The sequence below is a fragment of the Meles meles genome, chromosome 6 (genome assembly GCF_922984935.1).
Source record: "Meles meles chromosome 6, mMelMel3.1 paternal haplotype, whole genome shotgun sequence".
Taxonomy (NCBI): Eukaryota; Metazoa; Chordata; class Mammalia; order Carnivora; family Mustelidae; genus Meles; species Meles meles.
The window spans coordinates 4,512,100-4,533,822 of NC_060071.1; the positions used below are offsets into that span (position 1 = coordinate 4,512,100).

General features: G+C 57.7%; 1 protein-coding gene across 1 annotated transcript in view; it reads left to right on the forward strand.

The window, feature by feature from the left end:
* Positions 1–530: 530 nt before the first annotated feature.
* The window catches only part of AP3B2 (adaptor related protein complex 3 subunit beta 2), a 29,027-nt gene continuing 7,834 nt past the window's right edge, over positions 531–21,723 (forward strand). Inside the window, exons 1-14 of the mRNA XM_046008846.1 lie at positions 531–771; positions 8,320–8,395; positions 8,537–8,611; positions 8,867–8,962; positions 11,727–11,887; positions 12,125–12,191; positions 12,279–12,461; positions 12,554–12,837; positions 13,190–13,244; positions 13,530–13,601; positions 14,858–14,920; positions 15,256–15,388; positions 15,640–15,749; positions 16,210–16,386. Coding sequence (XP_045864802.1) covers positions 659–771; positions 8,320–8,395; positions 8,537–8,611; positions 8,867–8,962; positions 11,727–11,887; positions 12,125–12,191; positions 12,279–12,461; positions 12,554–12,837; positions 13,190–13,244; positions 13,530–13,601; positions 14,858–14,920; positions 15,256–15,388; positions 15,640–15,749; positions 16,210–16,386 — 1,665 coding nt within the window. The 5' untranslated portion in view covers positions 531–658. The remainder of the gene's footprint in view (positions 772–8,319; positions 8,396–8,536; positions 8,612–8,866; positions 8,963–11,726; positions 11,888–12,124; positions 12,192–12,278; positions 12,462–12,553; positions 12,838–13,189; positions 13,245–13,529; positions 13,602–14,857; positions 14,921–15,255; positions 15,389–15,639; positions 15,750–16,209; positions 16,387–21,723) is intronic.

The window sequence follows — 21,723 nt, forward strand, 5'->3', positions numbered from 1 at the left end:
CTGCAGCCGGCTGTAGGCTCCTCCCACGGACAAAACCTCCTTAAATTCTGTCACGTCCAGGAAATCCCCTGGCTTCCTGGTGAGAAACCAAAACACCATCCGAGGGGCCCAGGTTTTCTAGGAAAGATGGAGCTGGGAGAAGGAGCGTCCTCGGTCTCTGAAGCGGGTCTCTGGGTGCTGTGCCTCCTTCCCGCTCTAGGACCCCCAGCACTGGGACACAGCCTCCTCTTCAGTCCCCGGCTTTCCTTCCACTGCGCGGGGAAGCATATGTGGCTGTGTCTGGAATGAGCGGAGCTGGGTGGTCGGGAGGGTGAGGGAAGATGCTCTGCCTCTCCGGGAAGGCTGTCCCTCCTCAGGACGCGGAGGTGCATCCAATCCCTCTAAAGGACTGGAGTCTCCTTTCCCGGGAGGGGGAGGGGGCGGGGATTTCCGAGGGTGAGGGCGGGCCCAGCCCCCACGGCACAGCCCCGCCCCCTCCGTGGACACGCCCTCCGCTCCGCACGCGCCGGTGCCTTTAAGAGCCTCACGGCGCGGCGCTGATTGATAAATCCGCGCGCTGCCTCCGCTCGTGCAGATTGCGGCCTCTGCGGAGCCCGGCCTGCGCTCGCTTCCTCGGCCGCAGCCTCCGCCCCGGCGAAGCGCTCGGCCCGGCCGCCCCATGTCGGCCGCCCCCGCCTACGGCGAGGACAAGGGCGGCTCCGCCGGCCCCGGGGAGCCCGAGTACGGCCACGACCCGGCGAGCGGCGGCATCTTCTCCTCCGACTACAAGCGGTGAGGGAGCCCGTGGCGCGCCGGCACCATGGACAGCGCCCCGGCCGCGCCGACCGGAAGCCCGCCCTGCCCCCTCCGGCCGCGGCCGGGCCCCGGGGGCCCCCCTCCCCCGCGCCGGCGCCCCGCGCCACGGCCCAGCCGGGACCCCGGGAGGGGCTGCAGGCCGGCGGGGGAGGGGGCGGTCCTCCCGGCCCGGGCATGCCTGCGGTCTGGGTCTGCACTACAGGTTCCCCGCCCATTTCGCGCGGGGCGAGCCGGCTCCGCGGGGGAGGGGTCAGCGTCCCTGAGCCTGAGCCTGGGGCCTGTCTGGGAAGGCCCGCGCTGGGGCCCTCGGAACCTCGCAGGCCTGGCCCCTCCTACAAATCATGTCCCTCATTCTGGCCCCACGCTCGCGCCCCCGTCTCCTCGCATCTGGCCGGTGCTCACACACTCCTGCTTCCCACCTGGACCCTAGAGTTCAGCCCCACCTGGACTTTCCACCCTTCTACCACCGACCCCCCACCTTCGGCTCACTCGTTGGTTCTTTCGTTTGTTTGTAAATCCTGAAATAAGCATTTGTCAGGGGCTGCTGTGGCCATTCTCCTCCTAGTCCCTGTGAGTACAGGCGTGAACCTGAGACAGCCCTCGGTCCTCGTCCTCTGGCTGCTCTAGAGGGGAGCACAGGGGAAGAATCCGTATTGTAGGAGCTTCGGAGGGATGCTAGGAGCTGGTCCCTATCCCTTGAGGACGGAGGGAGGGGAGAGAGATGTTCCAGGCAGAGGAACGAGCCTGTAGGGCGGTGGGGAGATGGGGGAGCTAGGTCACACGTTTTGTAGGTGCTAATACAGTATGGCCGGAATTGTGTGCAAGCCCTGGAGTGACCAGAAATGAGGGTGAGAGGATGCCAAGTGCTCACCAAGAACAGGTGATCTCAGATTGGCGTTTCAGAAGGATTGTGGAGAAGACATCGGGGGTATGCTGGTTTGAGCAGGAGACAAGGGAGGCGGACAGGAGGGTGGTCTAGACTGTGGGAGGGGCAGAGGATTTGAGGACCTCCGAGGCAGTAGAAGTCACAGACCTGAAGATTAACTGGAGGGAGAAGATAAGGATAATACTCAGGTTACTATTTCTCATAACTGGATAGATGGTGGCACCGTCCAGTGTTATTGGAAATAAAGACATTACAAGCAAGTTGGTGAAAATAATGTTGAGCCCAGCTTTTGACAGACAGATTGTAAGCTCTGAGGGATATATTCAAGCCTAGGAGGTAGCTGGGCTTGCAGGAGAGGTCATTAACATATATGCATTAATCAAAGCCACAGAAGGAAGTTAAGATAACTCAGGGGGAGTTGATGAAATGCGTGCAGAAAGTGCAGAGACGGACTGTGAAGATGCAGATGTTAGGGATGACCAGAATGCAGGGCAAAGTGTTTGAAGGTGAGGAAAAGTAAACCAAAGACAGGAGGAAAACCGAATGTGCTTTCAAGACGGAGGAGACCACCAGCAAGATCAACACAAACAAGGGAAAGAAATCATGACTGTTGGTTTGACAAAGAGCAGGTCAGCCCCGCTCTGCTCCCCACCTCCTGTCCTGGGGGACGAGCCTGGCCAAGCCCGAAGAGGGGGAGCTAGATTATTTTCCCCAACATTCTATATGAACAATGTTAAACAAACAGAAAAATTGAGTGCGTGATACAAGGAGTACCGGCATATCCTCTACCTCCATCCAACCACTGTTGACATTCTGCCGTATTTGGTTTGTATGACCCTCTGGCCGCCAAGAGTTTTGGCTGAACCATGTAAGTTCCAGACGTCACGGCCCCTCAGCCCTAAATTCTTATTAGTGTCTAAAACCAGTGAAAGCGAGTAGAGGGGCAAATAAGAGGTGAATAAATCAGACACAGCAAATGGGAAATTTGCTTTCTGGAAGTTTGTGAAGGGGAGAGAAAAAAACAGTTGCCTGAGGAGATCAGTAGTTCAAGAAGGTTTGTTTATTTCATTTGTGCTGTTATTTTTTTATTTATTATCAGGACGGGAGAGCAAGTCTAACTGCTGTTGGGAGGAGCCGGTAGTGTGGGAGAGGCTGAAGGGAACCGAAGGCTCGGGGACCCGTGGGTGGTGGGAGGAGAGGCCTACAGAGCTTGTGGGGGGGGGGGGGGGGACGGAGCTGGTTTTGAGGAGGACTGCTGCCAGGGGAAGGAGGGCAGGAGGAGGGGCAAGGCAGGTGTTGGGGATTTTGTCTGAGGCCTTTCATCTTCTGCCAGAAGCAGGTGGCAAAGCTCTGAGATCGAGAGAGCAAGGCTGTGGGCGGGGATTTGAGGCACGTGGAGGGAGTCTGAAACGCAGCAAAGGAAGCCAGGTACTCCTGGCAGGGTAGGGGCAGCAGGGCCAGGGGTGAGTGAGGGAGCGGCTGGAGCCGGGGGGCAGAACCCCCTGGGCCAGGGAGGGAGGAAGTAGAGATCAGAGAAGGCCAATGGGAAGGAAGGAATTGAGGACCTGGCTCGGGTTCGGGTCAGAGTGGGCAGGAGGTGTTCAGGATTTCTGAGGAAGAGCAGTTCTGGGGAGGCTGAGGTCCAGATGTGGCCGGAAAGTGGAGGTGAGGAGGGCGTCCCTCCTGTGTCTGGATCAGCTCTCCCCTGCCCCGCTTGCACCCCCGGCCAGAGATTGGGGTGTCTTAGTCCCCGCTCCCTACCTTCCTCCCCCTCTTGAGTCCTGTCTCTGAGCAGTGAAAAGGAAACCAGAGCCTCCTTCCCTGCCCGTGTCTGGTTTCTGAGTTTCGGGGGCGGGCCGTCTAGGACAGAGACAGGCGACAGGCGTTCCTGGCTCCCCGGTCAGCTCAGTCTCATCTCAGAACAGGACCTGGCGGTGCCCAATGCAGCGGTTCCTGCAGCTCCCGGGGGCCGCGGGGAGGCCGGGGGGCAGAGGGGCCTGTGGGGCTGACCAGGAGGCCGCCAGCCCCGTGCTGGGCCCTGAGGGGGGGCCCCCACCCTGGTACCAGGCCTTGCAGCCCGAGGAGTTGCGGTGGCTGCAGGCTCCCGAGGAAGACACAGCCCCGGAAGCGCCCTTGGAGGGACCCTGCCCAGAGCCTGGCCAGAGTCAGGGACAGAGCCAGCCGCTGAGGTACAGAGGACTCCTGGGGACCCTCTCCCGCCGCTGGGAAGGAAGTGGTTGCAGCTGCTGCTCTTGGCTCAGGCTCTTCCCAGTCCCAGCTCCTCAGGAGGAGGACCCCGCTGGGATTTAGGGTCCCCGGGGTAGGGGGAGGTGTCAGGGGCACAGTGTGGGGGGGGCTGAGGGCATGAGGGGGCTGAACTTACCTCTGGCAGCTCTCAGGGAGGGGGATAATGTGACCCACCTTGATCTTCCCCTCCCCCTCCCCCCCGTCCTGGCTCAGGTGGGCTCCAGGGGAGGTTCTGAGACAGGCTAAGGCCCACCTGGGGATTGGGGTTCGGGTGGTGAGAGGGAGGAAGGTGTATATCAAGGGAGGGTGAGCACGCCTGCCTGGCCTCTGGAGAGTTCCTCGGGCCAGGCCAGGGGACAGGTCAGAGCGAAGGTGGTGTAAGGGGATCTGACCATGGGAGGCTAGAGTTTCCAGGCTTCAGGGCCTCGCTGTGTACTCCTCGCTTCCTCTCCCTCTTGGGCACACGAGCGGGTGCTATGAAGACGTGGGGCCCGGAGTGGGCCTCCTAGGAGGGAGCTGCTGTCTGTCACCGGGCATTTGGGGGTCCAGCTCGGAGCACTCTCTACCCCCTGTCCCTCTGCTCCCTCAGTTCCCCTGGGCCTGGCCAGGAGCCTCCAGGGCTCTGGGGTGCGGGGCCCTAGGCCAGGAGGCTGGGGCGGTATGGGCACTGCCGCGGTGCCCTGGGGCATTTGACAGGGGCCTGTGGCATTTCTGGGAGTGGCGAGGACACCCGGGCGTGAGGCAGTCTGCTTTAGAGAACACCCAGAGCGAAAGAGGACCCGGCCAACTCCAGCTGCTCCTAGGGAGGCCGCCCCAGGCTGACCCCTCAGAAGGAGGTCGGAGGATCCATGAGGCTGTGTGTGTTTGATCCTAGAAGCCTCAGTTCATCCTCCAGAATCTCAACCAGGAGTCTGCTGGACACTGGGAAATGCGACCCGGTGACGGTTCTGTCCAAGGACGTCTGTGTACGTGGTGTGTGGCGGAGGAGGCGTGTGGGGGCTGTGTCGTGTGGGTTGTGCGTGTCTAGGTGAGGGTGTGGGGGAGAACGGAGAGGTCTTGTGGGGTGTGTGTGTGTTTGTGGGTGTCTAGGGATGTGTAGGGGAAGTGTGTGTTGGTGGATATGTGGGCTTACGTGTAGAGGGTGTTTTTGTGTAAAGAGTCTAATCGGGAGGGGTGTGGGTCTGTGACCATGGGTTTCTCTGGGGGCTGTGGGTGTGTGTCTGCAGAAGGCTTTTGTGCGCGTGTGTGGGTTTGCGTATGAATTGTGTGTGTCTGGGGGTTCTGGTGTGTCTGTGGGGGTGTGGGTAAGTCTATGGAGGGAGGTGTGGGGACATATAGGAGTGTCTGTGGTACGTGTGGATGGCGCTGGTGGGGGCGTGTTGGGTGTGTAGGTGTTGGTGAGGTGTGAGTTGATGGTGAGGTGTATGTGTGGAAGGACCCGGCAGTTCAGTGGTGGGGATGCTGGGGCCCGGCTTTCCTTCCCCTCCCACCTGCCGCAGCCGCAGTGCAGTCCAGGCCCGGCTGCATGGTCTGTCCCTCTTTCTGTACCCCCACTGTCCTGAGCTCTGCCCCTTGGGAACTGACCATCTGGTCTGTGTTTGGGAGACTGAGAGGACCCTCCGATTTGGGGGGGCATCCCCCACGTGAGGGAATTTTAGATCAACGTGGCTGGGGCTGCACATCTTTTGCCTTCGTGTGACAGCTAGCAAGTCCTCTGTGTTCTGGAAAACATCGTCTTTCTACTTCGCTTTCCTTCAAAAAATCGGTTCAGGAAAGGCACTTCCTAAAAGCCTTGGAACATCCATCTCCTAGTCCCACTTCCGTCCTTTCTGCACGTGTGGAGGCGCGCAGGCGTCCCTGCAGAATGCAGCCCGAGCGCACGGCGGCCCGTCCCCTCCTCCTCTGAGCCTCTGTCATTAGTCATCTCTCTGCGGCATCGCAGGTGCCTGCCTGCGACCATCGTCATGCTCTTCCCGGCTCTCACTGCTCCCCCCGACTTCTGATTTTCTAGTGTTTCTAAATGTTTCACTGCTTTTTAATTTCTACCGGTGATGGTTCCTTTCTAGCCTGGGTCACAGGCGGTGGGTCATCAGCGTATCGTCTGGGAGATGAGAGAACCGTGCAGGACCCCACACACAGCTGCTTGCCACATTTGGAACTGTTTGGGTGACGCACGAGCACATCAGTTGTCCCACAGCTGTATCAGCTGTGTACAGACACATTTTTTTTCATGAGTTTATTCGTAGTTCTCTGTTCACGTCTTTCACGTCTCTGTTCACATCTTTGACCACCAGCCCCTAGCCCCATGCTCCACTGAGCATGGTTGGGCAGGTTGTTCACTGCACAAGGGTACCTGGCCAAGGAATACCAGACCATACTCTACTCGTGGAATGGGGAGCTACAGCTCAGGGGTGTGTCTACGTGGGAGGGCAAGCAGAGGGTGGTTCTGCTTGCGGCAGCCGTGAGAGTGAGTGCTGGATGTAGACCTTACATTGATATCAGTACTTTATTTTGAATATTAAATTTTAATTTGCCACATCCCCAATATTTTCCTTCCTGCTGCTATTATAGACTGGATTGTGTCCCCTTCAAATTCCTGTGTTGAAGTCCTAACCCCCAGTACCTCAGAATATGACTATATTTGGAGAAAGGGTCTTTAAAGAGGTGATTATTATGTTCAAATGAGGTCTTTAGGGCTCCAATCCAGTCTGACCGGTGTCCTTATAAGAAGAGGAAATTTGGACACAGGGACACACACGGGTGGGGAGACCCTGTGCAGACAGAGGAGGCAGCCTTCCACAAGCCGAGGGCAGAGGCCTCAGAAGAAACCACGCCCGCCGACACCATCTCAGACTTCTAGCCTCTAAAATTGTGAGAAAATCAGTTTAGGTTGTTTAAGCCACCTGGTGGGTGCTGCTTTGTCACGCGGCCCTAGCAAACAAATACAGTTGCCCTATTTTTTTCCTTTAATGTACTTTTATATGCCAAAGTTAAAAAAAAAAAACCTTAGCCATCTGGTTACTGATAACTTTATGACCTTGAAAAGAAAAGTTTCCCCTTTCACTACTGTGTTTAAGAATCATTTCACAATTAATCACAGATGTGGGGTTTCTTTTGGCCCGAGATGCGTGGATCAGCTCAATGCTTTGCTGCCCAGCAGCTGTCCCAGCAGCGTGTATGTGTGGGAATGAAAGGTTCTTCCTTCCACTGGTGGGTTACTTGTTCCTAATGTACCCATTCAGACCCAATGATGAAACTGACCCCTATGACCTTTGACTTTGTTTTTAATCTGGTACCGTGGGGTTTCTGTCATTGCTCTGTTTTGTGTTTGCAGCTCCCGGAGGGTGAGCTGCCTGTCGTTGCTCCATTGTTCTCTTCTTCCCCACATTATTCTTTGGAGCTTTTAGCTTTTTTTTCTCCAGGCAAATTTTGCTGCCATGTCAGGAAGTTTGACAAAATGCCTTCATTGAAATTTCATTGGACAGTGCACGAATTTATGTATTGGCCTGAGGACGACCTCTCTTCCTTCCAGCCATGTGCCGGGGTCATTTACTCAAATCTTCATTTATTTCTCCCAGGATAGCTTTTTAACTTCCTGGAATTCCCGTTGAATGCTAAGTGACAGTTCTGGCTTTTGTTCTGAGGGCATCTCAAGAGATTTCTGGAGCCCCGGGACCCATCCAGTCCTGGGAGTTAGGTCAGTCTGTGGATTCCGGGCCCGGGGAACACACCTGGGCTGGGGCAGGAACATTCTGTTCCTGTTTGGACGCTGACTCCTTCCCACCAGCTCCAGAGCTTTCCCTTCTCTCCAGCTGGCCATTTTCTGGGCGGGGCCCGTACTTTTGGTGCCCCAGATCTTTCCCTTGTCTTCCAGCTCTGGGTCCCCGCCGGTAGGGGTTTCCTAGGGGTGCCGTAACACAGCCCCAGAGTGCGTCGTTCCGAACAAGTGTGTTGTCGCACAGTCAGAGGCTGGCAGGCCAGAATGCAGAGGGATCCTTGCCCCCACCCCGGCTTCTGGCAGTTTCCTGGCAATCCCTGGCGTTCCTTGACGTGGAGATGGATCACCCCAATTCTCTGCCTTGACCTGGCATCCCCTGTGTCTCTCTGTCCACACGGCCGCCTTCTTAGAACACTAGAAACACTGCGTCGGCCATACTCCCGTGGGACTTCCTCCTCATTACAACTGTGGCAGCCGTTTCCAAAGAGGGTCACTTTCTGGGGTCCTCAGGGTTAGGACTTTGACATCTCTTTGGAGGGGGACCCAGATCAGCCCGTACCATGGGCTGGCCCCCGTTTCTCCCGGCCCCGGGTCCCCTGCCCAGGTCACTTCCTCCTGCCTGGCTCCAGACGGGTGCCCCCTGCTGATGTCCTGTGCCTCCCCCACCCGGCAGGCATGACGACCTGAAGGAGATGCTGGACACCAACAAGGATTCCCTCAAGCTGGAGGCCATGAAGAGGATCGTGGCTGTGAGTGAGGAAGGCGTCCTCGGGGTGGGCGGCTGGCGGGCAGGGGTCGGAGAGCAGCTCTCCTCGGCTCCCTGCGGCCCTTCCCCTGATAAGCGTGGGCCTCCCCGCTTTTCCTCCCCCTCCCTCGGCCCCACGCCCCAGATGATCGCGCGGGGAAAGAACGCCTCAGACCTGTTCCCCGCCGTGGTGAAGAACGTGGCCTGCAAGAACATAGAGGTGAGCGCGCCCGGGAGGGGTCCCCACGCTCCCGCTGTTGGGGTGAGGAGGACAGTCCAGCCCCCCCGGGCCTGGCTTGCTCAGAGTGCCCTCGGTTCAGCAGACACTGTTTGCGTGGGTCTGAGTGGAGGCCCCGGGCACACCGGGGACGCTCTCCTGCCACGGGAAGAATCGGTCCCCGGGACCACAGCCCGCGGGTGGCGACACCTCCTGGGGTGGGGGGCGCCATCGCGCTGAGCAACCCGCGCTCCCCAGGTGAAGAAGCTCGTGTACGTGTACCTGGTGCGCTACGCCGAGGAGCAGCAGGACCTGGCCTTGCTGTCCATCTCCACCTTCCAGCGCGGCCTCAAGGTCAGAGGGGTCGCTTTGTCCCCCTGTGCCGGAGGAGCGGGCCCCGGGAGAGGCCGGTGTGGGGGGGGGCAGCCTGGGGCCCCGTCCCTACCTGCCTGCAGTGGGGAGGGGCGGCGGCAGAGCAGAGGACCGGCGAGACCCTCAGCGGGGGGAGGCCAGCTCCCGAGGGCCGGGAGACGTGGGGTGGGTGCCCAGAGGCCGTGTCACTCCGCCCCTGAGGAGCCTGTGATGATGGTGGCCGCGAACAGCCACCACCGAGACCCTGAACTTGGAGAGCCCTGGGCTCCCTGCCCCTTGGTATAAAGGAAATGTGGCCACAACCGGACAGAAGTCCCCTCCTTAAGACCGACTCTGTGAGGGGCCGGCTGACCGGGTTCCTCGCCTCTGCGGGTCACAGCCTTGGCAGCAGCGGGGGCTCCTAGTCTGGGTTTCTGTGGAGAACAATGACTCTGGAATTGGGTAAGGAGGACAGAAGGGTTTATTGAAAACAAATGCGCTCTACCCAGAGGAAAACAACAAAGTAGGAGAGCTGCCTCAGACGTGTGTGTGTGTGTGTGTGTGTGTGTGTGTGTGTGTGTGTGTGTTGGGCTCAAAGGTCAGCGCAGAGGCCACGAACACATGACCATCCATTTCCAGTGAGTTCAGTACAACCGGTCAGTCCTCTAGCGTTGAAACAAGGCGATTAGGACCATTGAACAATTAGAACAATCAGAAGCAATGATTGGAACCATTCGTTTCCAGCAAGGATTCTCCCTTCTTTTGATCCACCCAGGCTGAGACTGTGTTTGCTTCCTTAGCAGCCCACATCTGTGCTTTGCTCAACTCAGACCTCCAGTGCGCAGATAATCCAGGTCTCCCTACATCCTGTCTTGATGCACTTGGTCCCTAGGACCCCCATGAAGCCCTATTATAGGGCATTTTATTGGTTTAGCACAGCACCCAGTTCAGGGTGACTGTAAATTTTAGTTCTTGTCCTCCTGATTCTGCGTCTTCCTCCAAGATGTTGATAAGCTGCGCAGACTAGGCCAGCAGACTCAGTCCCATCGTGTATCATGTTTCCAGGCAGACGCCAATCTGCTCATAAACCTTCCCCAAGTAGAATGTTTGACCAAGTTGTGGATCCACCTAACTATACAGTCAGCTGGCATTTTCTTACCTGGTTAGAAACGGTCTTATTCAATAGCAGAAAAATTTCTTAACACTTTCACGTGCAAAGGGCTGTGGCGATACAGAGACAAAACTGACATGAGTCCTGCTCTTCAAATGCTTATATGAAGCGAAACAAAAGGCCTGCATCAAAAATGGCCAGCCGGGGGCTACGAGACGCCCACCAGTGCTTGCTGAAATCAACCAGCCTCATAACCCTATCAAAAAGGAAAATGCTTTTTTTAGTTACTTCCTGTGAATCCATAATCATTTCCAAATACAAGGGAAAAAACAGGTTAGAGCAGTAGATAGGATATGATTTGACTCTGTGAAAATACAGACTCCTGCTTTTTATTATTTTTTTAGGACTTTATTTATTAGAGATCACAAGCAGGCAGAGAGGGAAATAGAGAAGGAGGAGAAGAAGGCTCCCCACTGAGCAGAGAGCCCAATGCGGGGTTCGATCCCAGAACCCCGGGATCATGACCTGAGCCGAAGGTGGAGGCTTTAACCCACTGAGCCACCCAGGTGCCCCCAGACTCCTGCTTTTTATTTATTTATTTATTTTATTTTATTTTTTTTAAAGATTTTATTTATTCATTTGACAGATCACAAGTAGGCAGAGAGGCAGGCAGAGAGAGAGAAGGGAGGAAGCAGGCTCCCCGCTGAGCAGAGAGCCCGATGCGGGGCTCGATCCCAGGACCCTGAGACCATGACCCGAGCCAAAGGCAGAGACTTTAACCACTGAGCCACCAAGGCGCCCCGACTCCTGCTTTTTAAATAAGGCTTCTAAACCTGGGTTAAAGCAGGGAGCCTACTTCCCCCCTCTCTGTCTGCCTGCCTCTCTGCCTAGTTGTCATCTCTCTCTGTCAAATAAATAAAATATTTTTTAAAAAATTGCTTCTAGAATTTTGACAGGGATTACCATCATCGTGCCCTGTCATTTCATGGATCTTCTTTTCCTCCGTTTTAGAACATCAAGAAGGCACCTGCCCGTGCTTTGGCACCTCTCCCATTGTCCACCATTCTCTAAAATTCACAGCAATTTACAGCCAGGGCAGCTGCTGTTGCTCTCACATGATTGCACTGTACCGTGTCTAAGGCTGTGCTCCCGTGTGCCCTGGAGGCAACAGGAGGAAAGATAGGCTCCTGTGCCCCTGTCTGTTCTAAACACTGAAGGAAAAAGAAGAAGAGCAAATTCTAGGAGGTTGCTGGGGGGAAGGAGTATTAACGATGAACTCCACAAAGGAGGCCAGCTTGAATTTGCAGGCAGTCACCTCAAAGTCACCATACAAAGACCTCTCCCACCTCAAATCCCACCCAAGGACCAGGAAGTGTTTCAGACACTCTAGGTATCCTGGAAGATTTTCCCTCTTCCCTAAAAATGAAGCAACGCGCCGCCACAACTGTTCCCGGTGTTAGATTTCTGCAGCAGGGACGAGAGTTCAGTTCCCTCAAGTGGTTCCCCGCGCCCCCCCCCCCCCAGGTCCCTAAGACTGGCACTTCATTCGGGGAGGCAGGAACTGCTGGTGGCTAGGGACAGTGAGTTCCACTGACACGGCCTTTCCCACCAGGCCACTGTGCTCTCTCAGGGCTGTGCCTCTGCCTCTGCTCCTAGGACCCCAACCAGCTGATTCGCGCCAGTGCCCTCCGCGTCCTCTCTAGCATCCGGGTGCCCATCATCGTGCCCATCATGATGCTGGCCATCAAGGAAGCTGCCTCGGACATGTCACCCTATGTACGGAAGACAGCTGCTCACGCCATCCCTAAGCTCTACAGGTACGCCCCAACCTAGCCCTTCACTCCTCAGGGGGCGGCCTCAAGCCCCCAGCCTACCTGGGTTCTCCCAAGTCTTGCAGATTGCCCTTCTCTCGTATTTCGGGTGGTTTGAGGTGGTTTGGGGAACTGATAGAGATGGAGGACAGTGTCTACCCATACGGTTGGGTGGCGGGGGGTGAGCACAGTGTGAGCTGGGAGGGCGGAGGGGCAAATCCCTCGCAACCGTTTCCCCTTCAGTTTGGATTCTGACCAGAAGGACCAGCTGATCGAGGTCATTGAGAAGCTTCTGGCCGACAAGACTACGGTGTGTACATGAGCACACACGGATGGGTGGTGGAAAGGAGGGGCCCAGAGGCCCTCTGCCCTTCCTGTTCACACTCTCTTGCCTCAGCTGGTGGCGGGCAGCGTGGTGATGGCCTTCGAGGAGGTCTGCCCAGAGCGCATCGACCTGATTCACAAGAACTACCGGAAACTCTGCAACCTGCTCATCGACGTGGAGGAGTGGGGCCAGGTGGTCATCATCAGCATGCTCACCCGCTACGCGCGCACGCAGTTCCTCAGCCCCACGCAGAACGTGAGTGCACCCCGCCCCCTGCAGCGCGGGGCGGAGGGCGGCCCGGAGGAGGCGCCCACTGCCCCCCCCACCCCGCCCCCGTCTCCGCCTAGGAATCTCTGCTGGAGGAGAACCCCGAGAAAGCCTTCTACGGCTCAGAAGAGGATGAGGCCAAGGGCCCGGGCTCGGAGGAGGCGGCCACCACAACAGTGCCCGCCCGCAAGCCCTACGTCATGGACCCCGACCACCGGCTGCTGCTGCGCAATACGAAGCCGCTGCTGCAGAGCCGCAGCGCCGCGGTGGTCATGGCGGTGGCACAGCTCTACTTCCACCTGGCGCCCAAGGCGGAGGTGGGCGTCATCGCCAAGGCGCTGGTGCGTCTGCTGCGCAGCCACAGGTGCGCCCCGCCCACGGCCTGCCCCGCCCCCCCCGCCTGCCCCGCCCCCCCCACGGCCTGCCCCGCCCGCACGGGGAGGGGTGGCTGGGGTGGGCAGCACCCTCCCTCCCCGCGAGCTGACCTACATCCACCCACGCTGCCCATTTCGCGAGGGGTAGGCAGGCCCTCCCAGCTCTTCTCCGACCCCGGGTGCACACGTGGTGCCCCACTCTTCCCCCCACCCCCACCCCCGCGCTGTACTGACCCCATTCGTGCCCTCCCCCGACTGGGGCCCTCCCCGCCCTCCTATTCGGCCCACCTCCCTTCCTCGCGGGAGCGGAGGGCCCGGGGTGCCTCTGAGCTGTCCCCGTAGTGAGGTGCAGTACGTGGTGCTCCAGAACGTGGCCACCATGTCCATCAAGCGCCGGGTGAGCACGGGCTGCGTGGCGGTGGGAGTGGGTGCGGGCGGCCCCGGGACGGCAGGACGGGGATGCCTTAGCTGGGCGGAGCGTGGGAAAGGGGAGACCCCAAGCGCGGGACGAGGAGCAGGGCCTGCATCGTGAGGGCCGCTGGTCACGTCTGAGAGGGAGGTGGGAGGACCGTGCGGCGGCAGGAGGGATTCTGCGCCTCCGGTCGGGACAGCTGGGGGAGCTCTGGGAATGAGCCCGCTCGGGCTGCGAAGGAGCGCCCTGGGGCCGCCTCTCTTGCGCCAGGGTATGTTCGAGCCCTACCTGAAGAGCTTCTACATCAGATCCACCGACCCGACCCAGATCAAGATCCTGAAGGTGAGTGAGGCCGCCTTTCCGCCTCCCTCCCGCCCCCACCCGCAAACAGGGACCTCCGCAGGGCCACCGTGGTGCCTGCCTAGTTCTGGGGCTCCGCCCAGGGCCACTGGGGTCAGGTGTTTGCTCAGGAAGCTGGGCTGCTGAGAGTGCCCTGGTCTATCACCTGTCAGACCTCTGCCGCTTTTCACATGTAAAGTAACCTGATTTTCATAATAAACTAGGGAAGCAGACATTGTCTCCGCTTTATAAAAATGTAGACCCAAGGTCCCGAGCCCAGAGTCAGTCCTGCTGACTACAGAGTTCCTCCTTTGCCCCGCACCCAGTGGTCTCCTGTCTTCCACCCACCGTGTTCCTTTCCCCACACACCTACCCCCCTCAGGTGTTCACGCAAACATACACCCACAGAAGTGGTGTCAGGAGCCCCTACCCACATTTCATTCCTGCTCTGCCTCCTCCTTACTAATTTCATTCAGCGGCAGTTAATCCCGACTCTGAACATCTACTATGTGTCAGTCACGGCTAGATCTCGGGGTATGAGGATGGCAGACTCATCAGACACTTTGCCCTTTGGAGCTTACAGCCTAGCGGAATGAGAGGAGACACTGAGCAGCTAATTGCAAAACAAATGTAAAAATCCATTTGAGAAATATAGTCAGAAAGAGAAGTGCAGAGAGCTGTCAGCACAGAGGAGGTGGCCCTGGTCTAGTCTGGTGCCAAGGAAGCTTTCCTCCAGGAGGTGAGGCTTGAGCTGAGGCCTGAGAAATGAACGTGAATTGTCTAGGTGAATGCAGGGACAGGAATGGCAGGAACTGCTTCACAGGGAGGAAACAGTATATGCAAAGGCCCTGGGGCAGGAAGAGGTCTGACAAAAGGCCAGTATGACTGGGGCATGGAGGGTAAGGGGGAGAGCAGTGTGAGGACAGAGGTAGACAGGGTTGGCTTGTGGAGTTTTATAGACCATGGTAGGGATGTTGCCCTTTATCCTAAAAGCAAGAGGACACTTTGTTTTCAGTGGAGGTGGCGGTGACTTGCTCATGGTGTCTGTCCACCAACGCAGGCGATCCATTTAGGGGGCAAACTGGTCTTTCTGCATTTTGGACAAGTTTTACAATCTGTCATTTCCTTCGTCAGTTTAAGGATGATGCAGGGCTGCCCATAGGATTGTTTTCTGGCCTGGGAAGTGTGTTTGGGACCAGGGGTTATGGAAATACACAAAGCCCACTGGCTGCCCCGCCCATTTTTTTGCCTCCCCACAGCTGGAGGTGTTGACCAACCTGGCTAATGAGACCAACATCCCTACTGTCCTGCGGGAATTCCAGGTACGGGCCAGGGCCCAGCTCCCAGGGGAGGGACCCCGGAGAGTTGCCCGGAAGCTCCTTGTGCTCAGTGACAATTGTCCTGATGGGCCGCTCTTCTCTTCAGAGCCAGAAGTGGAGAAACGGTTGTCTTAGACCCCCTCCCAGTGTCTTCTGCTGGCTGTGGGCCCGGGAATCACTGTGGGAGGGGTAAGGGGGTCACTTCCTCTCCCAGGGTTTCGTCTCTGGCATGACAAGTCATTGAATGAAGCCTTCCCGGAAGACCACCCTTGGGCCTGCAGAATCATGGGGAAGGGGGTCACGGCCAGCAGGGGTCACTCTGTTGTGGTGTCCCACAGACCTACATCCGCAGCATGGACAAGGACTTCGTAGCGGCTACGATCCAGGCCATCGGGCGTTGTGCCACTAACATCGGCCGAGTCCGTGACACCTGCCTCAATGGCCTGGTGCAGCTGCTGTCTAACCGTGACGGTCAGTGCTGGTCTGCGTGTCCGCCTTCGATGAGCGGGGGGCGTCTACCTGTCTGTCCGGCACGACGCGTGTTCGTCTGTCCATCCACCTCAGTTAGCGTCTAAGTGTGGCCACATCTCTGAGAGCCACGGGAGGAGTGCGGGGGGCTGTGGAAGAGGGCTGAGGGTCCGGGAGCGGGGCAGGCGCGTGCACGCCCCCTGCGCGTGGCCGCCCCACCGCCCGGGGCCCACGCGCTCGCGTCCGGCCGGCAGAGCTGGTAGTGGCAGAGTCCGTGGTTGTCATCAAGAAGCTGCTGCAGATGCAGCCGGCCCAGCATGGCGACATCATCAAACACCTGGCCAAGCTCACCGACAACATCCAGGTGAGGCCCTGCCCCGCTTGCCCTCCCATCCCAGCCTCCTCCCCGGGATTTTAAAGCCTGGTGATTAAACACTATAGCCTTCGTGAAATCAGCTTCCATACCTTCTGTCCAGGCTCTGAAAGGACCGCAGGTGGAAAGAGGGGGGGACCGGGTGACCCTCACGAGTTGCCCAAGCCTCGCTCTACCCCCCTGCGGGTCCCTTGCTGAGCTCCACGGCCTGTACCGCCGCTCACATTTTCTCTGAAGTTCTGGCCGATGGACGGACCTCGTGTTTTTCTCTTTGTCCTGCGAAGTTGAAACTTTCGAATGAGGCACCCCTTGAGCCCCCTGGCCCATTTCCTGAGGACCCCACTGCTCATCGGCCAGCACAGATGGGAGGCATGGCGTTTGCTCGGCTGGCCACGTGCCCACCCGCACATCCACACGTACCCGGGTCCTGACCGCTCCCGCACACCCGCAGGTGCCCATGGCCCGAGCCAGCATCCTGTGGCTCATCGGCGAGTACTGCGAGCACGTCCCCAAGATCGCACCTGACGTCCTGAGGAAAATGGCCAAGTCCTTCACGGCGGAGGAGGACATTGTCAAGCTGCAGGTCATCAATCTGGCAGCCAAGCTCTACCTGACCAACTCCAAGCAGGTGAGGATGGAGAGGTAACCCCCGGACACGTACTGGGCCCCCGAAATGGCCCAGGCGGGATGCTGCGGGCCCTCACCAGGCAGCCGGGAACTCCAGCATCTCTTTCCATGTGAAGACGGAGTTCAGGGCAAGTGTCTAGTGTACCTAGGGACCCAGTGTCCTCCCAGGGTCCACAGCTACTCCGAGGGCTCAAGGGCCAGGAGGGATGGTAGACGGGGTCGAAGAGGCTCCCCAATGGGGCTGTGACATCCGGTCTGCCTATGTGAGTGGTCCTTCCTGCTGCCTTGGGAACAGTAGGGCCAGAAAGAACCACAAAGGAGTGGGCCTGAGGGAGGGGCCAATGATGGCGGGCACTGGTGGGAGAATGTGTATCCTAGGAGATGGGGTCTGTCCGTCCTCCCAAACCATAGCAGTGTTTGGCCAGTCTGTGCTAGGGACGTGAGGGCGAGTCTCTGCTTGGTCTGGGATGGTACTGGTGTCCGTTGTGGTTCTCAAGGTTAAAGGTTATGGGAGGTACCACAGCCAAGAGCATGGCTCAGCTAGGCTGGGATATCAGGATAGTAAAAGCCTGGTAAGTGTCCAGCAAGCCGTGAGATGGTCCAAGGAGATTCTCCTAAGAGTAAAGTGTTACGTGCAGAGTTCTCAATGCATTAGAGAGGTCAAGCACTACGGCAGTTCCCACACTCACTGGCCCTCTCAGTTGAGTGAGGTAGGGGGCCAAATCCAGCCCGCTGCCTGTGTTTGTAAATAAAGTTTTATTGGGACACAGCCATGTTCATTCATTTGTTTATCACATATGGATAATTTTGTGCAACAACAGCAGAGTTGTCTAGTTGTGAGAGCCCATATGGCCCACAGAACCCAAAATGGTTACTTTCTGTCCTTCCTAAAAAAAAGCTGGGTGACCTGTAGAGCCGAGTGTCTGAGCGGGTGGCAGGGGTCAGCAGCGTGACTGCACCCTGGAGTTGATGTCCCCACCCGCCTGCAGGTGGCCTCTTGGCCGTCCTATCCAGTCTCCAGGTAGTGGCACTCATGTCTTCAGTGGCTCCTTCGATCCTTGGTGGCTTTGGTGGGCCCCAGGGACTATGCTGGGGAGGCAGGGCCGTCAGGCGCCGGACACTGGTCAGCATTGGGAACAGGCAGCAGTCATGCGTGGCAGCAATGGGGGACGGGGTCTGTGACGGCCGGTGTCAAGGGAGAGGCAGGCTGGAAAGCGAAACTAGACGGTGCACTCCCTGAACGAATATTTGTGTGCCTCCTTTGTTCAGAGGGGAGGAAGGAACAGGCGGGAGGGACGTTTGAAAAGATGAAGCCACATGGGTGGGAAGCCACCCAGATGGGCTGAGGACCGAGCAGGACCCTTGATCCCCCAGATGGGGATGGGGATGTCGGCATGTTCCCGAAGGCTGCTGTGTCCCCGTGGCATTGCCCCAAGCTGTCACTGTTCGCTATGGTGCACTTGCTCATTCCTTCTTTTTTTTTATTTGACAGAGATCTCAAGTAGGCAGAGAGGCAGGCAGAGAGAGAGGAGGAAGCAGGCTTCCCACTGAGCAGAGAGCCCAATGCGGGGCTGGATCCCAGGACCCCGGGATCATGACCTGAGCCGAAGGCAGAGGCTTTAACCCACTGAGCCACCCAGGCGCCCCTGCTCATTCCTTCTTTGACCTAGATTTCTTGAGTGCTCACAGTGCCTGGCACTGTGGGGTGTCCTCGAGCATGACAGCAGATGAGACGTGTTTACTGGCCTCCAAATGCTCCCAGCCAAGTAGGGGAAACAGTAGGAGACACAGGGCAGGAAGAACTGTAGCAGGGTTGGCGCAGAGTGTGGGTGTGGCCAGCTGAAGCCGGCTCCCAGACAGGACACCAGGGGCTGGGCCCCATCACGGCAGCCGGGATAGGCTGTTCAGACAAATGGACGCGGACCTCCACGTGCCCTTCACTTGAACATGGGTCCCAGGCACAGGCCCTTTAGGACGGTTCTTTGATTCGGTAAAAAGAGCTTTTCTCCTCTCTCCGGTCCTCCCGTTTTCCACTTCTTTTCTTCCCAGCCTGTTCTCAGAGTGCTGGAGAAAAGAGAATCGTTGGCCTACAGGGAGGGAAGAGGTGTGGGTACGCACGTGGATGTTTGTGCAAAAACAGTGGTGATGCTTCCCCTCGCGGTACCATGGGTGACACTCTGGGCCTGCCGTGGGCCACAGCAATCCCAGCCACTCCCGACTTACTGGTCTCTAGTACATGCCGGGTCCTGGCCCAGGCCAAGAGGCCGGACATAGTTCTGCCTCGTAAGCCTCAGCAGGTATCAGGCTCCGGGCCAGAGGCCACGAAAGCTCTGATAATAGAGGTACTGACAGAGGGCTGGGGGCCGCGGCCCAGTGCTGGTGGTCCTTACAGCGCCTGGGCTCTGACACGGGGCAACATTCAGCAGTGAGTTTGCTTTTGATATGCCGGCTGAGATGTGTGGGAGGATGTGCTAGGAGCGTGGTGCGAGCTGGAATCTGGCCTCTACTGTGGATGGAAAATTTTGATAAGAGTTCTGCAGAATTAAAAAAAAAAAAAAAAAAAAGTTAACTTTTTTTTAATATATCATAAAGGTCATGCACGATCATTATAAGCCATTTGGAAAACCCAGAAAAATAGTAATTAAAATATAAGTTAGCCATAGGTCTGCCGCTTAGAAAAGATCCCTATGAATCTTCTATTTCTTTAGTTCCAAAAAAAACCATTTTTGGTGCCTATATGTAGTCATGCAAAAGTTACACATCCCTGTCTCGTTCAGTATCCTAACTTTCCCATTTCCGTTTCCTTCCAGTGCCTTCGTATTTAAAGTTGTTTCCCCGTTCACAGATCAACTAAAAATCCCACCTATAGTCTTCTCTAGATTTAGAGTTTTATATTTTCCGACCCATCGTAGTAGTTTTCTCTTGATGTGTCCCAAGTTACCATAAACCCAGGGGCTTAAGACAATGTGGGTGTTTTCTCACAGTTCTGTGGGCTGGGAGTCAAGGTGCGGCTTCACGGGGTCGGGTGCAAGGCTGCCCCGAGATGCCGCTGAGGGCTGGGCTCCCGTCCGGCGCTCTGCAGGGAAGGGTTCTCTTCTAGGTTGGCCTGGTTGGTGCTTAGATGCAGTGCCTTGGGATGGTGGGACCGAGGCCCCGGCTTCCTTCTGGCTGTTGGCTGGAGCCTGCCCTCTGTCCGAGAGACCACCCCCCATTCCTCGCCAACGGGGTCTCCCTACACAGATGCTTATTTCTTCCAGGCCACCGGGAAAAAAAGTCTCCGGAGCAAGGCGTATATAATGAAACTGGATCACGGAATTGTTTTACTCCCATGACCTTTGCCCTAGCCTGTTGGTCAGAGGCGACTTTCGGGTCTTGCCCACACTCACGGAAAGACGGTTACGTAAAGGCATGAGCAGCAGGAGGCAGGGACCGCGCGGGAGGACTGTACGGTCTGCGTGCCACCTCCGGCTTGCGCTTATTTTTATACGTGAGGTCAGGATGTATTTTGCGTTCGTATTTTGAAGAACCAGTGTCCCGCTGTGATTTAACAGGTGGTTCCAGGCTAGCAGGTGCGTTGACATTGGTTCTCAAAAAGGGGTCCATGTTCCCCACTTAAAAGTCTTCCTCTGGAAGCTGGAGCCCACTGGTCCGTGGGAACCTCATTCCGTTCTTGGTGCACTGCAGCGGGTCTCCTGGGCCTCTTGAGCTGCCCGTGAATCCTGCACATCCTGGCTGAGCGAGCGGAGGGTCTTGGTGGTACGGGCTGGGTGCTGAGACTTCTGGTGGGTCCTTGGGGTGGGGAGGGGTAGTGAATTGTTATAAGCAAATCCTGCAGTGACAAGCGGGGGCGGTGAACCAGGCCCTTCCTGTGTTGGTTATTGATGTGCAGTTAAGGCTGCGAACAGAGGGATCCAAACCCTTAACACGTCTTTCCACTTCCTTCCGGAACTAGGCAAGGACATGGGGAGGGAGAGAGTCGGGTCGGCCAGCTGGGATGTTTGTAGAAGAGAATCAGCGGCATCTTGAGAGTGGACCCTGTCGATAAGGGCATCGACCGGCCGTGACTGGTCAGACGATGTCTGGCCCAGGGCGGGTCTGTGATGAGGGCCAGTGCAAGGCGTGTGGGGCGTCTGGCGCTGAGAGTACTTACCTGTGGTGGGAATACTGTTGTAGGCACTGTACTGCTAGAAGGGACTGAGCGCGGAAGGTGAGGCCACCGACGTCCCTGTGGGCTGTGTCGTAGGTACAAGAGAGTCACAGTGGCTCTCTAGCTTTGCCACAGCAGTGGCTCTGATTCTCAGCCAGCAGCTGGGGGCTCTTGCCATGAGGACAGCCCTTGCCAAGGGAATCCCCATGTCCCCTCATGGACATCTTCCTGGTACTCCCTCTGGTCACCTGAGTTAGCCATATCCTCGGCTGGATGCCTGTCAACGTCAGGAAGACCCGACTGGGTTCTAGACTCCCTCCGCCGCTTCCTGCTGCCCGGGTACTCTGGCTGTGGGGACACGAGATCTGTGTACTTGGTGGTTTTGTCTTGCTCGTAAGCGGTGGAGACCCACGTGGGGGCAGCAGCCTCATGGCAGCAGGGAGGCGGTGCGGGGAAGCCGGTGGATGGCCGGTTCCAGCGAGCCCGGACCTGGAAGCAGCGCTGACTGACTCCTTAACCTGAGAGGAGTCGCTTCTGACTCTGCTGCTCCTCTGGAAGGGGGGGGCATAGCCCGTGCCTCTCAGAAGGGCTGGGATGTTGCATGAGAGCGTGTGAAGCGCCTTACACAGCCCACGGTGCGGGAAGGCCTCCCTGAAGGACGTCGGCTGCCTGTCATGCTGTGAACGCAGGGCCGAGAAGGCCAGGATCAAGGCAGAAATCAAGATCTGGGGTCCTGGGACGCGGCTGCCTCCACGGACCCCACAGGCAGCTGCAGTTTGCTCTCGTCTCATCGGAACCTTCTGTGGGAGCTCACGGCCTCTGCGACTCTGGGCTGCTCAGAATGTACCTTGTGGGTCAACGGGACATGAGGACAGCCCTTGCCAAGGGAATCCCCATGTGCCCCCCGCACTCACCCTGGCACCCCACAGTATAGAGGCTGGTTCGGGCTGGAGTAGGCAGGCCAGGAGCTGGGTCTGGGGCAGGGGGACCCCACACTGAGGAATAATGGAGCCCACGGCCCAGAGGGAGGAGATTCTAAAAGGGCGACCTCTTCTGCGGGGCACGGCAGTTGTCGGAGCCGGGGTCAGGAGTAGGGCCAGGGGCTTGAGGGGGAGCGCAGAGTGGGGGATGCAGCAGCGAGTGGGGGAGGCAGCAGGCCGGCGGGTGTTGGCCTGTGGGATCTGCTGCGGG